This window comes from Dermacentor variabilis, chromosome 4, assembly GCF_050947875.1.
Source record: "Dermacentor variabilis isolate Ectoservices chromosome 4, ASM5094787v1, whole genome shotgun sequence".
NCBI lineage: Eukaryota > Metazoa > Arthropoda > Arachnida > Ixodida > Ixodidae > Dermacentor > Dermacentor variabilis.
The window spans coordinates 10,833,128-10,847,558 of NC_134571.1; the positions used below are offsets into that span (position 1 = coordinate 10,833,128).

The 14,431-nt window shown below is 47.0% G+C and overlaps 1 protein-coding gene across 3 annotated transcripts in view; it reads left to right on the top strand.

Annotated features, from left to right (window-relative positions):
- LOC142578660 (FRAS1-related extracellular matrix protein 2-like) overlaps nucleotides 1–14,431 on the top strand; it is a 300,678-nt gene that overhangs the window by 267,449 nt on the left and 18,798 nt on the right. For 2 of the 3 annotated variants that reach the window (XM_075688109.1, XM_075688110.1), the window contains exons 14-20: nucleotides 428–623; nucleotides 2,108–2,266; nucleotides 3,516–3,804; nucleotides 6,810–6,918; nucleotides 7,629–7,821; nucleotides 12,135–12,239; nucleotides 12,402–12,529. In XM_075688109.1, the coding sequence (XP_075544224.1) occupies nucleotides 428–623; nucleotides 2,108–2,266; nucleotides 3,516–3,804; nucleotides 6,810–6,918; nucleotides 7,629–7,821; nucleotides 12,135–12,239; nucleotides 12,402–12,529 (1,179 nt within the window). Of the gene's footprint in view, nucleotides 1–427; nucleotides 624–2,107; nucleotides 2,267–3,515; nucleotides 3,805–6,809; nucleotides 6,919–7,628; nucleotides 7,822–12,134; nucleotides 12,240–12,401; nucleotides 12,530–14,158; nucleotides 14,426–14,431 lie in introns of those variants that run through there. The other variant, XM_075688111.1, reaches the window with a different exon arrangement.

The following is a 14,431-nucleotide window of genomic DNA, read 5'->3' on the forward strand; positions in this document are numbered from 1 at the left end:
AAAGTACTTAATTTCTCCTGCGTGGAAACGTTCCTGTTCTTATAGTATACCTCCTAACTAAATATGAATGTTGTCAGCCAACTTCGTTGCTTTAATCAAGAGATGTAGGGTTGAAAGGGTGCAGATACTGCGCTGCACTGCACTGTAATGGCTGATAGCAGGCAATTTGTCTGCTATGTTATGCCTTGTTTCTTGTAAAAATACTTCATAACTCGTCTTTTTAAATAATCTCCCGTTGTCCGTAATGCTACTTCTGAGTTAACATCTGTGAGGCCAGTGCCCGCGTACGTGACACGTGCACGGTAGCGTTGCGTTGGTATGCCTCAGAACAGGTTTGGCCAGGCGTATTATTGTCGCTTCAGTGACGAGTATCAGGAGCGCGAGGTGGCAAGCGTCGCTAAAACAAATCGATTCTCCATTTCAACAGTCCTGCAACCCGAAACATCCGGATTACTTGCGCACTGGACCAATCTGCGCCAAGGAAGGCATCAACGACAGCTTTACAGAGTTCCACTGGAAAGTGGCCGCACCGGACGATTCGTTCGGTCTGCGGGAAATCAAGTCCAAGGCGTTCTTCGCTCCCATTAAAGCGATCACGTTGGACAGCGTGTACTTTTCATCGGGTAAGTTTTAATCAAAAATGGGCGCCTGAGAGAAACCTCTTAGCCATACGACAAAGTAGCCAGGAATATGCGTCGTAACCTCGGTGGGCAGTTTTTTTCTTCCTTTTTTCCAAGTATCACTCTCATAGAAGAGAAAACTAGATATACAATATTTGGGACCGCACAGTTTTACCTCCATTGGACGACTTGATCGCTTCACCTTTATAACACTAATACTGCTAAGAAAACAGATTTACAGGCAATACATAGGAACAGTTTGCGTATACGAATTACCGCGGTATCCCCTGTATAATCGCAAATTTAGCATATTACTTTACAAGCGCTTTATTCGCATCTCAGTAACACTGCATGTGGAATGTGTTTGATGGCTGAAATATAGAGCCGTTGGCAAGCACTCGTTCATTATTGAGAAGCAAACTGCAAACGTTCTTCTGTTGAAGCCACGTGGATCGGTTGTCGCTGTTATATAAGGCAACGTGACAAGAGCGTGATCACGAATAAATGTGCTAGTACTTCGCAATGTTCGGAAGCATAATTGCTCCACAATGGAACTTCGCTAAAAATTGGTACTATATTCCGCTAGCTCCACAGTAAGTGACCCGCCGTCGTGGCTTAGCGGCTATGGCATTGCTCTGCTGTAGGCACGAGGTCTAGGGATGAAATCCAGGACGCGGCGACCGCATTACGATAAGGGCGAAATGCAAAAGCGCCCGTATGCCTCGCATTGGGGGCAAGTCAAAGAACCCCAGATTGTTAAAATTAATCCGGAATTCCCTACTAACAAGGCTCGGGCGGCGGCAGCGAGCCATGGCTACCTGGACTGAGGAGGCCACCCACCTTTGGGCTCAAGAAGCCTAGTCTCACAATAACGTTTATTTCTCTCTCTCTGTAAGGTGTGCCTCATAATCAGATCACGCTTCTGGCACGTGCGCCTCTTTTCTAACAGCTATGTTTCACAAACTAGCCCAACAAGAAGTACTGCTGTGACTCAGCGTCACTTCAGAATATGATGCGGCGACATGCTAATCTGCGAACGCGGGTCTCTTTCTTGTATATGCGTTCTTCTGGTCCACTGCAGAACTTTATGTGCTCTCTCGCTCTGTCTCTTTAAGAGACCCGGTTCTCTGTCTTCTTTTGTCTGTCGATCCGTGTGCATCATCTAATACATGTAAAATTTTTACACGCTCCGAACGTAAGCGAGTAGTTAGCGTTACAGTGCTGAAGAGAAGCCGCGCTCATGCCACACAGAACAAAGAAGCATGTATACATGTTGGAGAGCCCTCGCAAAGGCAACAGAAGAAAAATAACTGCACAGTGTATATTAGCTAATATCGGATTGGAGAACGGAAGGTCATGCTGTATTTTGCTATTTAACACGGGTGGAACCGGCCTAGCTTGTCCCTGTGAAACAGTTCCATAACGTTAGTAGCCCTGCCGAGTGGACGGCACGAACAACGGTTGGGTGGTTCTTGCTGTCGGCACAGGAAGCCGAGTGCAGTGCGCCACGCGCGCCGTCAACGGCGAGGGCGACGTGGGCCTCGAGGTGTACAGCGCGCCGGTCACCGTGGCTGCCGGCCTCTGCCAGCCGCCCGAGGACGGCTACGTGGGCGCCGAACCTTTCACCGCCAGGCTGCGATACACGGGCAAGTGTGACTCGCGTGTGCCGCTGCGCGCGCGACGCGAAAGTTCGTGATGCGACGGATGGCGCGGGGCATTTCTCGGTTATAGCACACCGTTCCTTAGCGAGAGCTATACGCTTCGACTAGCGTTGTGGAACCAGATAGCCCACCATCGAACAATGGAGGCTATCAGATATACTGAGAGTAAATGGCAGGCAGGAGTTCCGCAAGGAGCCATTCTTTGACAGAATGAGACCAATAAACAAGCCAAGCTCGAGAAGGTCCTCACAAGACTGATCTGAGTTAGAAGTAAACCTTTTTCTCGAATAAAGAAAACCGCCACTGTCAAATTTTGTTCTTGCGACTGAGGGCCCACTTTTGGACCCTCAGTAGAGTGCATTCGCATCAACTGCTTAGGATTTCTGCATACGTAGCTTGTGAGCCGTGTAGTGCATAAACATTGCATAAGATTCTATGTTTCATAGGATGTCAATAAAAGCACTTGTACGAGTCGAATTTATTAGCTTTACAGCATTTCAGTAACCGCTTCACGAAAGTTTCGGCTTCACACACATTCGGACATGTGCTTTGTATCTGCATATTTTTTTCTCAACTTTTTTTTTTGTCCACAGAGAAAAAAAATTGCAAAAAATATCTTTTTTCATTATCCTGCGTTTTTCTTTTCTTTTTTCTGAGGCCCTCCCATACCTAAGGATCACCTCGTTTTGATGGTCATGTGGCCTCGTCAGTTGTTACAACTATCACTGTTTCCTCGAGCACCACCAGGAACTACAGTGCCGCCAGCAGTGACGAACTGCCTCCTGCGCACTTTGTCAGAATCTCAACAACTTACTGTACGCTGCACCACCGCAGCACACGTAGAACTAAACTATAACGACCTCTATAGGGAGTGCTCCGAGTCCATCCGTAATTTTTGCACATTGCCTTTTAATGCGAATCATTGTTTCCTTCATACTAGACACTATGCGATAGCGTGGTAGGTTCTTGTCGCGCCTCGTTTCGGGCCTGTCCAACAAAAAATAAAGAATACTTGGTGAGAATCAAACTATGGTCTTCCAGCAAACAGCTTAGTGCTATACTCAGACCGAAACATACTGCAACAGCTTCCAAGTGGCTCATGCCCTTAAGAGCAATCCTAAGGTGGTTGCCGTCTGTAGGGCATATATGCACGATAAAATTCTGGCTGCAGCGGGTGAATTGCAGATGCTTGCTGAGCACAGCAACGCGTCATCGTATCCTACACGTGGTGCAGGCACGTCCGACCCTCGGGCACCGAATCGAATCCAGATCACGGTGCTGGTTCCGCACCGGGATGGCCTGCTACCCGCCATTTCAACGCGGCCGCTGTCGAACCTGGAGTTCGCTCTCAGCCCAAGCAGCCTGCGCGTGGGTCTACACCGCTGCTCGAACCTGGTGGACGCGCCGGAGGCGTTCACTCCGCTGGGATTCATCACCAATGCGACGCTCGACCGGCGCTTGGCTGCCGAAGCAGCCGAGCCTTACCAGCACAGCCGCCAGATGCGTGGAGAGTCAACGCTCAGGTGATCGGAGGCTCCGAGTCGTGCCACGAACATTGCCCGTAGGCCAGCCGGTCGCAATACGAGCGCAGTAGGGTCACTCTTGAGGGGCGTCACCTGTGTAGCGGAGTAAAAATAATCCTTCAATGAGGAATGGCAGCATTGCCTCTCGTTCTTTTCTTTATCGCAAGAGCGTTAAGGGCTCCGTGTCGCAGAAAATCTGGCTTCGACGTCCAGCGTCGGACGTCGTATCGGAGATAGGCTTTTTGTCTAACCACGCAAACCCAACCACGCAGGCCCTCCATAAAGCCCAAGGAATTCACTCAAATAATTCAATTTCTCAAGGTAAAATACGTCAGGAAAATCGCAAAGTACGACTTACACACAACCTACAGACATGATAGCATCGAATTGTAATTTAAATATACGAGAAAACAAAATTCTGTTAAGCCGAAACTCAAAAGCACAAACTCTTTTTCCAGCGTTTGTACTATTTATAGAGCGGTCATGGCCTGGGCAAATTACAATGTTCATAAAGCGGCGCGCCCGATTCGTTGCAACACCTACAGATGGGGCTTGCCTCCGCCGCATCGCGGCCCACGCAAGAGGTCACGTTTTTACCAGAAAGATCGCCTTCGTGCATAGCGTTCGCCGCCAGCGCTTCCCGGTAAGCATCACGGTTACATAAGCTGCAGTTACCGGGAAGCGTGAGAAGCATTCAGGCATCTTTGAATGCTATCGCGTTCCACTCTTAAAGGCGAAGCTTAAGCGTCCTCCCAATTTTTTTCTTTCTTTTCTTGTAACTCCGTTTACGGTTGAGAATTTTACAAGCAGCAAATGAGTGCGCGACGTACTCCGAGAACTGATAGTATCAGGTATGCACGGGTGCACCTTCCACTGCATTTTTCTTGGTTAATGTTGACTGATACCGCGTAACGTCCCATGCAAGGTAGCGCGTGACCTCTGAAAGACACCGCAGATAGAGGCTTCACATTCGGTTTGATTTGGTGTGCTTCCTTTAAGGTGTACCCAAAGTAAGGCGCTCGAGCTTTCTTGCATCCCATTTGGAATGCGGCCTGAAAACAAGCTGGCGACCTCGTGCCCACATGTACGACGCCGTATGCCCACAGGTCGCTTTCACTGGTCAAAACTGAAACTTCTTTGATTAATATCAGTTTTGTAGGAGTCAAGGCTACTGCGTCGAAAAAGCGAAAAAAGCCAGTTCAATGAACTGACAGTCGCCTGAAGGAACAGAACATTACAGCATGTGCCGCGGTTCTCTCCTCACTCGTTCGGATGCTGCACCAGCTTTCATTGATCCGCGCACCATTTGGCCTTTCTGGATACGAGTGCTTTATTGCAGACGTCGACCTTCGCAAGTGGAAAAGCTTGCGTTGCGACCGCCATCATGTGGCGGTCACATCGCAACACTCGCGCAATATCTCGCCCCAGCTGGAAACTGTCGGCCCTACTCCCCTCTACCGTCGCGTGTGATGCGCGATGCGACAGCCGTTCGGGGAAGACATGTTGGACTCGTTGGCAAAGCATAGCTATTAGTTGTGGGGTGCAAATTAACACGCACATACAAGTATAGACAAGTGGCGCTCGTCCTGTCTATACTTCATCTGTGTATGCGTAGTAATCGGCGACCCTTTTCTGACAGCTGAATACATCAGAGAGCGCGAGAGACTAGAGCGTCTCCGCAAAGTAAAACGCCTTACTATTTCACCATAGTGCATTCACACAATAGGCGAGGCCGATCGGTTAAACGAAAAGGAGCTTATCAAGCTACAGACCACTGTGGCTAAACATTCATCACCACCAACCCACAACCCTTGCTGACAGACAAGAACTCGGAATGGTGCAAAAGAGCATTGGAATATTCCGTAAACATCCTGAACTTTAATATGTCGCCGCATGAAAGTTTGAGGTATTAAATTCCACTATTATTCATAAATGTACGCCATACATTCATGCTTTAAAGTGCTTTGTTTGCATCTGCCATCAATATGTTGAGTGTTATTCTAATTATTTACAAACTTCACGAGGCGAAACTTTTCTTTCATCGGTTTGTTTCATAGTTCGAAATTGCCGGACAATTTAAGTGCCTAGGACCGATGATTGTTGCAATGTTCATTTTCTGAATTTTCGGAGTTATTTTCTCAGATTCTATCACTTCGAGACTCGCCTCCTGACATTTGCACTAAAACGGTACCTGTTCGAGGCGATTGATAAAAAAAGAAAGAAAAAAGTCGTGTCAACTATAGTAGACGCGAACAAAGACAAGGTCGACGTACATGATATAAGTATTTATGTTGTACTGAAAATGGGACATTAAATATGGTGCAATGTTGCACAATTGCATGATATATTTGCGTTCTTTGCAGTATTTTCTTCGTTCCCTTCCCAGACTGTACCCTTTTTATGGACCTTCTATTTCTTTTATTCATGTAGAATTTTCGTAATTTTTTTTCGAGTGTGTAAGTCGACGTTGTTTTCTTTCGCGTCTGCTTTGGTTGACAAGACTTTCTTTCCTTCTTTTTGTTCACCATGAGACCAGGTGGGTCGATCCCGGAGATAGTGCAGTTTACTGTGCAATGTTGTCCATTTCCTAGCATATTGGCGGTTCTTACGCGCGCACCGTTAATATTGCCTACTTTGGGACTAAATCTCGCTTCTTGTCTCACTGAGACCTACGACGCTCTAGTTGTACTCCAATCAACAGGCCAGTAAATATGACTCATACACAGGCTTATTGGCCGGCAAAATAAACGAAACTCACTTGCACTTGCTCACAAAATATATGTCTTTGCTTAGAGATCACTGGGAACTAATGCAGACTCACCAAAACTCGGTTCAGCCGGGCTCAATTGGATCCGGACTCGTGAGTGAATCTGATCCTGAGCGAGATGGCTCGTGAGCGAGTTTACCGACTTATGTGCAGCACCAACGTTACGCCTGACATAATTCGCGCGTCTAGTGATGAACAGTTTGTGACCTCCACGTTTATTTCTTGTCTTGATTTGCAGATTTTACAACAGCCTGGACCTGGAGTCGTGCATGTGGAACTGGACAGCTTTCTACACGCTTTCAGAGCTCGTTTCTGAATGTGGTGGCTCTATAAACCATGATGGGCAGGCAAGTCGAAAACTCTCTCTTAGGGTTTTTTGTTTTACATTTCTATGGGGGCATAAATAGGAGCTCTGTCAAATCCAGTGTTGAACGAATTAATTGTCTGTTGGTGTATCGTAAGAAAGACGAAACGCAACCAGCGTTCGCAGCCTGTGTTGAAGCGGCACGCACATACGTAACTCAACAGAGGAAAATGGTCTTTGCGTTTCGAAACAAATCTTAGAATCTTAAATATTTTAATTTTTCTCTAGTTGCAGCTGGTGGCAGGTGAAGAAAACTTGTAATACACGAACAGCATCAGCAAGCTGATACGTATCTATGTAGTAAATATTAAACTAGAGAGATAGAATTATACGCCAATCTGTATCGCAGCGCCAATGTATTAACGTATAAAATGGCATCCCTTATTTGTTTAGAGCGCCGGCGATTTGCGAGCCACTTTTCGCAGCAGCACACAATGCAACTAGGACGCATCTGTGAAGCTTCACGGCGCGCGTGTGCGTGCAATGAGGAGCGTTCTGCTCGCGCTCACAGCTCCCAAGTGTCAGGCTGTCGATTCGATCTACATGCCGCCGCCCAGCGGCATCTGTGGTCGAGCGTTCTGTGACCACGAACACAAAGAGTCGGCTGCCAATAGTTATACTGGGGGATGCGTTGCCACAACACGTTGACGCCGAGACGGCCACGGTCCAACCTGCTCCTAATCACCCTCGCAGGCCCTGAACTTGGTGCAGTCGTACGTGTCCATGTCTGTCCCCCTTTACGTGTCGTACGCGCTCCACTCGACCGCCGCGCTGGGTGGCTGGCAGCACAGCGACATGGTGACAGAGCTCAAGATCAGCTTCGTCTACAACACGGCCATCCTCTGGGACCACGGAATCTCCACTTATCTCGACTCTCATCTGAACGGTCGGTATCCACGCCATCGATCGGGCTCACCCGAAAAACGCATGCGTTAAATTCGGATTTGCTACGTGAAGTGCGACAGACTATGCAGGAGAACACTGATGTCCGGCAGCCCACGCCAAAAGTTTTTATTATCCTGGCTCGGCAGAGTGTCTTCGCACCACATTGAATAGGCAGACGGTGCCACCGCCATCTGGGCGCTCATTGTCAACTGTAACTTTCCTGGCAAGGCTTCATATTTACTTCTGTTTCATGTGCTGCCTATAGACCGTTTTTTCGTAGGCGCCGCCATATTGTGAACGCAGTGGCGCCGCCTATGAGCAGCGCCATACTGGCTTGGGTGAAAGCGGTCTTTTGCGTGACAGGTATAGACTGTTTCATCCGGCGCGGCGCTGCTTGAAAGTATTGCTGTCGCGTGCTGCGGAACGATTTTGAGATGTTTAAATAGTATTTTCTGAAATTTACGCCGTGTCCGTTCATATAAGGTCGTCAGGGAAGCCTTTCGGTGCATCGGTAACTACAGTAGGCGGAAATCTCTTTTGGGAGCGCAGAAATGTGACGCGTTTTATAAGCCGCGGTGTACGCACATTATCAGTCGCGGTGTGTGTATGTGTTGTGAACTATTTTACTTATATCGGTTTTAATTCAACAATGAAACCCGGTGTCTCTGTATTAGCAGCATGAAATGGTAAATCTGCTCAATATCTGATCGCTTGGCGTAGGGAGCAAAGCATAAACATAAGAGCGCACGGCCAACCTAAGGCAACCACGAAACATCTAAGCGGCAGGCGCAATCAAATATTTGTGATGCACCAGCATCGTTCTCGCGCATTTCAAGTCTAGTAGGCTTCAAATTACCATATGTCTACGCTAGCCTTCCTGCATGAGGCCGATGGCGCTGCTCAAAGCAGCGATCACTGCGGTTGGTGAACCAGCACGGCACATATGTAAGCTGTGCGCTTCCGCATTGCCTTTTTTGCCTGCATACAGCCATAATATATGAAGGATCGCATAAAAAGAATGCGATGCCTATTTTTGAGGACAAAATTTCCGTAATGCGTGTGAGTGCGTCGTAGTGAACGGAACAAACACAGCCGAAAAAGAAATTCGGTTATAATGCATTTTCTCCAAAAAGCAAGAGAAAACGGGTTAACGCCGCAATAGGGCCTCGCATAGTCACGCCGCACAACGTTTATAAATATATAACCGCTGATGCGGTAGGCTTGGACCATGCGGTATATAGAACAAAGATATATGTAATCCAGCACTTACCACTGCAGTGCTTAGGACGCTCGCGCAGTTCGTAAACAGTCCCTTTGCTGGACAAGCGTAATTCAGACTGTAAGGTATGCTGCTATCACTTGCCAAAACTATTTTATTCAGGTGCGGAAACCTCACACATCGAACCAAGTGGTCACGCAATGTAACCTGCAGCGAACAGTTCGAACGCTTGCCAAAGTATAATAACATCACAGCTCCTATCGTAGCAGAACGGTACCCACGATCACGCTGTTATGATCGTCGCGTATGTTTCCGCAGCTTAGAAATAGAGGATAATACTGCAATAAGGTCACATTAGTGACTGGAACATTCAGAAATACACAATTCATCTCCGAGGCTGATTGCAGACTCGAATATGCGCGCACACATCGCGTTGCGTGTTCTGTCCACCTCAACGCCAGCAGAAATTCCGGCCATGATGCCTTAAACCACTTCAGCACGTCTCACAGAACCATTTACTACGTAGAAGACGCACGTCATACTGAACAGACCGCACGACCACGAAAACAAACGCCACAACCTACCGCCGAGCGTATACCTGCCATGCAAGAGCCCGCTTTCACCCAAGCCAGTATGGCGCTGCTCATAAGCGGCGCCACTGCGTTCGCAATATGGCGGCGCCTACGAAAAAACGGTCTATACTCTCGGCGGTAGGTTCTGGTGTTTGTTTTCGCGGTCGTGCGGTCTGTTTAGTATGACGCGCGTATTCTACGTGGTAAACGGTTCTGTGAGACTTGCTGAAGTGGTATAAGGCCTCATGGCCGGAATTTCTGCTGCGCGATGAGGTGGACGGAACACGCAGCGCGATGTATGCGCGCATATTTGAGCCTACAATCAGCCTCGGAGATCAATTGTGTAATTCCGAATGTTCCAATCACTAATGTGACCTTATTGCAGTATTATCCTCTATTTCTAAGCTGCGGTTTAGGAGCCATGAAACATACGCTACGATCGTAACAGCGCGGGTACCGTTTTGCTACGATAGGAGCTGTGCTGTTATACTTTGACAAGCGTCCGAACTGTTCGCTGCAGGTTACATTGCGTGATTACTTGGTTGGATGGATCAGATTTCCACCCATGAATAAAATAGTTTTGGGTAGTAATAGCAGCATACCTTACAGTCTGAATTAAGCTTGTCCAGCAAAGCAACCGTTTACGAACTGCGCGAGCGTCCTAAGCAGTAGTAGGTGCTGGATTACAGATATCTTTGTTCTATATAGTGCATGGTCCAAGCATACGGCATCAGCGGTTATATATTTATAATCGTTGTGCGGTGTTAGCCCGTTTTCTCTTGCTTTTTAGAGAACGAGGATGATAACCGAATTTTAATACGCACTCACACGTATTACAGAAATTTCGTGCTCAAAAATAGCCATCGCAATCTTTTTATGCGAACCCTCTCATATATTATGGCTGTATAGAGGCCAAAAAGGCAATGCCGAAACACACAGCTTATATATGTATTGTGCTGCCTCCCCAACCGCAGTGATCGCTGTGTTGAGCAGCGCCATGGTCCTCATGCAGCAAGGCTAGCGTAGACATATGGTAATTTCAAGCATACTAGACTTGAAACGCGTGAGAACGATGCCAGTGTATCACAAATATTTGATAGCGCCTGCCGCTCAGATGTTTCGTGGTTGCCTTAGGTTGGCCGTGCACGAGCATGCACCCTTATGTTTTCTTTTACTTTCTACGCCAATGGATCAGACAGTGAGCTGATTTACCATTTGATGCTGGTAATACAGAGACGCCGGTTTTATTTGTTGAATTAAAATCGATATAAGCAAAATAGTAAACACATACAGGCACCGCGACTGATAATGCGCGTACACCGCGGCTGATTGTGCGCGTCACATTTTCGCGCCCTCAAGGCATATTTCTGCCTACAGTAGTGACCGACGCACCGAAAGGCTTCCCCGACGACCTTATATGAACGGACATGGCGTAAATTTCACAAAGTAAGACCTAAAACATCTCGAAATCGTTCCGCAGCACGCGACAGCAATACTTTCAAGCAGCGCCGCGCCGGATCGCCCAAGCCAGAGAGGAGGAAAGGCTCTCCGCGCGCCCTGTCCTCCTCGCCCGATGACACGGTCTATTGGTACAGTTTACACAACTGACCTTAGTATACGTTCATAGGTCCTTGTTTCATTTAATTTAATAACCAAGCGGAAAGAGTGGCTGTTGCCAGCACATTGTGACAAAGACTCTTCGATATATTTTCACTCAAATAATAATAATAATAATAATAATAATAATAATAATAATAATAATAATAATAATAATAATAATAATAATAATAATAATAATAAATCATGAGTCATTCCACTCTGTAGAGGTGGATGACCAGCGAAGCTGTGTAGCACGCGACAAAGAGGTGGCAGAATTGTGAACAAAGGTACGAATACATTTATTGTCTTGATCGGTGGTCATTGTGACGAAAGGTACGCACACGCGCTTATATTTATACACCCGCGCTCATTTGTGTTACACATTCGTTATATACATTCGTGTTTTAATTCAGGGATATATTGAGGCAGAGAATTTGAGACCACAATCAACGCACCGACTGGCAGTGGGCCAGTGCCGTCAGCGCCTTCGCACAGGGAAGGGCGGTATGCGGGAACGCTTAGCGGCGTCGGAGCCACCTGTGGCGGAAGGCGACGACGAACACGCGAGCAGTGGCACGAGCCACTGCTCGTGATGACAGTTCTTGCTCCCGCCGATTTGTGGACGGACACGAAAAATGCACGGAACGCTAGCCAAAAACATCTTCGCTGTAATAATAATAACCGATCGCTCCACGGGCATTACCGGAGTCGAAGACTGCGTACATCAGAGATGCCAGGGGCTGTGTCTCGACTTGTATACACTGTCAGTTTGAGAGGAAAATGCACTCTGCACTCAATTCACTTATTACCAATGCTTCTCGAGAAGTACTTCGCGCGCACGCAATATAAACGTTCCGCTTGCGGAGCAGCCTTGTATGCGCGATGCAGAGCGGTTTTCACCCCTCGTCTCTTCTCTGCACGCAGGGAGCATATACCCGACACAGATGCGGATCAACGAGAACGGACAGCTGGTCGTGCGATTCCGCACTGTCTCCGGCTTCCACGGACAGTACATCCTCGAAAGCAGAGGTAACAATTCGCGCTGGCAATTTAGAGCCGTTAGAATTTTAGAGCAAGCAGAGAGATGTTTTGTGCGCTAAATAATGCTAAAGCACTTGTCCCATCCTGCTGCATCTTACAAACAGTTTGCTCTTTCACTGGTGTTCTCTTGTCTCCTCTCGTGCGACGCAGAACTGAAAAGGATGTCGTACGTCACGTCCGAAGAGCAGCCCGACCTCACGTTCACGCTGACGCTCACGCGACGAGACGCGACCTACAGCGAAGCGCAACAGGAGTGGGAGTTCGTCTCAGACGTAGCTGTACGTGTCACTTCATTCTTGCTTTTTTTATGTTATGCGGAACATTTCTGTTTCGCAATGGTGATGTAGAATGGCTGTGCGACGAGTACCAAATTCAGAGGTTATGAATACGAACTTCGATCAGAAAGCGGTAAAGTATAGTTCTCTGTAACTCTACAGTGACTGAAATGCGGGGTGCTTTTCAATGGAAGGCTCTCATTAAAAGAAAAAAGAAGAAGAGAGCTATCACAGCTAGGTGTCGTCATATTTCTTTTTCTTTCTTGTTTTATGCATAAGCATGGTGTCGCTTCTTTTAGAACTGCAAGTTAAGCTCGCGGAGGTCTAAATCATAGCAGTGGCATTTGTACATATACCATTTGTATTTCTTATTCTTATCTTTTAATACGAACGAATTTTTATCACCTGTGACAGATTTGTTCCGCATTTTAGATTGTATAAAGGGTGCGTTCTTTTAGAGGATACAGATGTTTTATAAGAGGGTTATAAGCGCAGCGAACGTGGCATTTTTGCAGACGAGTTCCTAGGCAAAGGGGACATACCTTGCCGCTAATAACGTGAACGTCAGAAGCCTAACTAACAGAAATGAATTAACTATCTTTCTTTATTAGTGCTTTCGGGGCAGTTGTTTAAATGGTGAACTTGAAGGCAGTCACGTTTTAAAGTACCCTCTTCTTTTTTTTCCCTCTCGAAAGTCGCATCTAATTCGAGATATCTATAATCAAATTTCAACGGTAAATCCGGGAAACATCGAAACCGAGCGCCGCGGGAGCGCACAGGGAGGTCGGCCCCGCCATCACCACGTGAGACGCCCCGTGAGGACAAGCGCGAGGAAGTTTGTGACCGAACGCCTCGGGAAGTCGCTGCTGACGCGGCACGCCTGCCCAGCACGTGCCGAAGTGTGTCGGGTGAGGATTTTCCGCGGCATTCAAACTTGGCCCGACGCTTCTTTACGGGGCATTGCCGTCCGACGCGTATAGGGATGCGCTCAGTCTCGATATTGCCTCGATTGTGCTTTGGAATTTGGCGGTGAATGTCTCGATTTATTTGCAGTTCTCAAGATTATTAAAAAATGAGTGTGGATGCAAATTTCACTGCCTCCGAAACTGCTATTTAGACAACTGCACCGAAGGCACTAATGAAAAAGTTAATGAATTAATTTTTGTTGATTAATCTTCTGAAGCTCACCTTATTAGTGGCAAAGTATGTCCGCCTCGCCTAGGAACTCGTCTGCAAAAACGCCGCGTTCGCTGCGCTTGTAACCTTTTTGTATATAAATACATTTTACCATCATCATAAAAAATCTATACTGTGTAAAAAAATGCACCCTGTATATGCAATAGGCAGAAATTACCTGTATCACTAATCGCAATGTCCAGATAAATAATAAGATAGATTTACCAGTTAGATATTTCGAATTATCTACTTTAAGATACCTGTTTCAGTTGTGAAATTGAAGCTGATCAGTACAGCGAAGCTGTGTTTTCTCAGCAGAAATCTTAAGCCTAGCGCCAGTTGCGAGGTTCAGGCCTTAATGTGTGCTGAGAAATACGTTGGCGTTCCAGCTAACAGTTTCCCAAAAGCGTGGGTCAAGCCGTTTTTCAGTTGCAATCAGTGCTTTTTTTTTTTCAGATTTCCGAGACGACCATGTCGAAAGGCTAATTCAGTGTTTCACGAAAACACGTCGCGGGAAGAAGCGACCTAATGGAAACAAAGCATCCCCTCGCAAGTAAAAATAAATATAATGACGACGGACGTTTCAGAGTCCATAAAGGTCCTTTGTTCACAATAAAGGTCCTTCGTTCACAATAAAGGCACTTTGTCCACAAAGCTGTGGTAACGGTTTATGTACCAAGTAGATCGCACATTGAGCGGGCACAAATATCAGGCAGGTTGCCCCTCCAG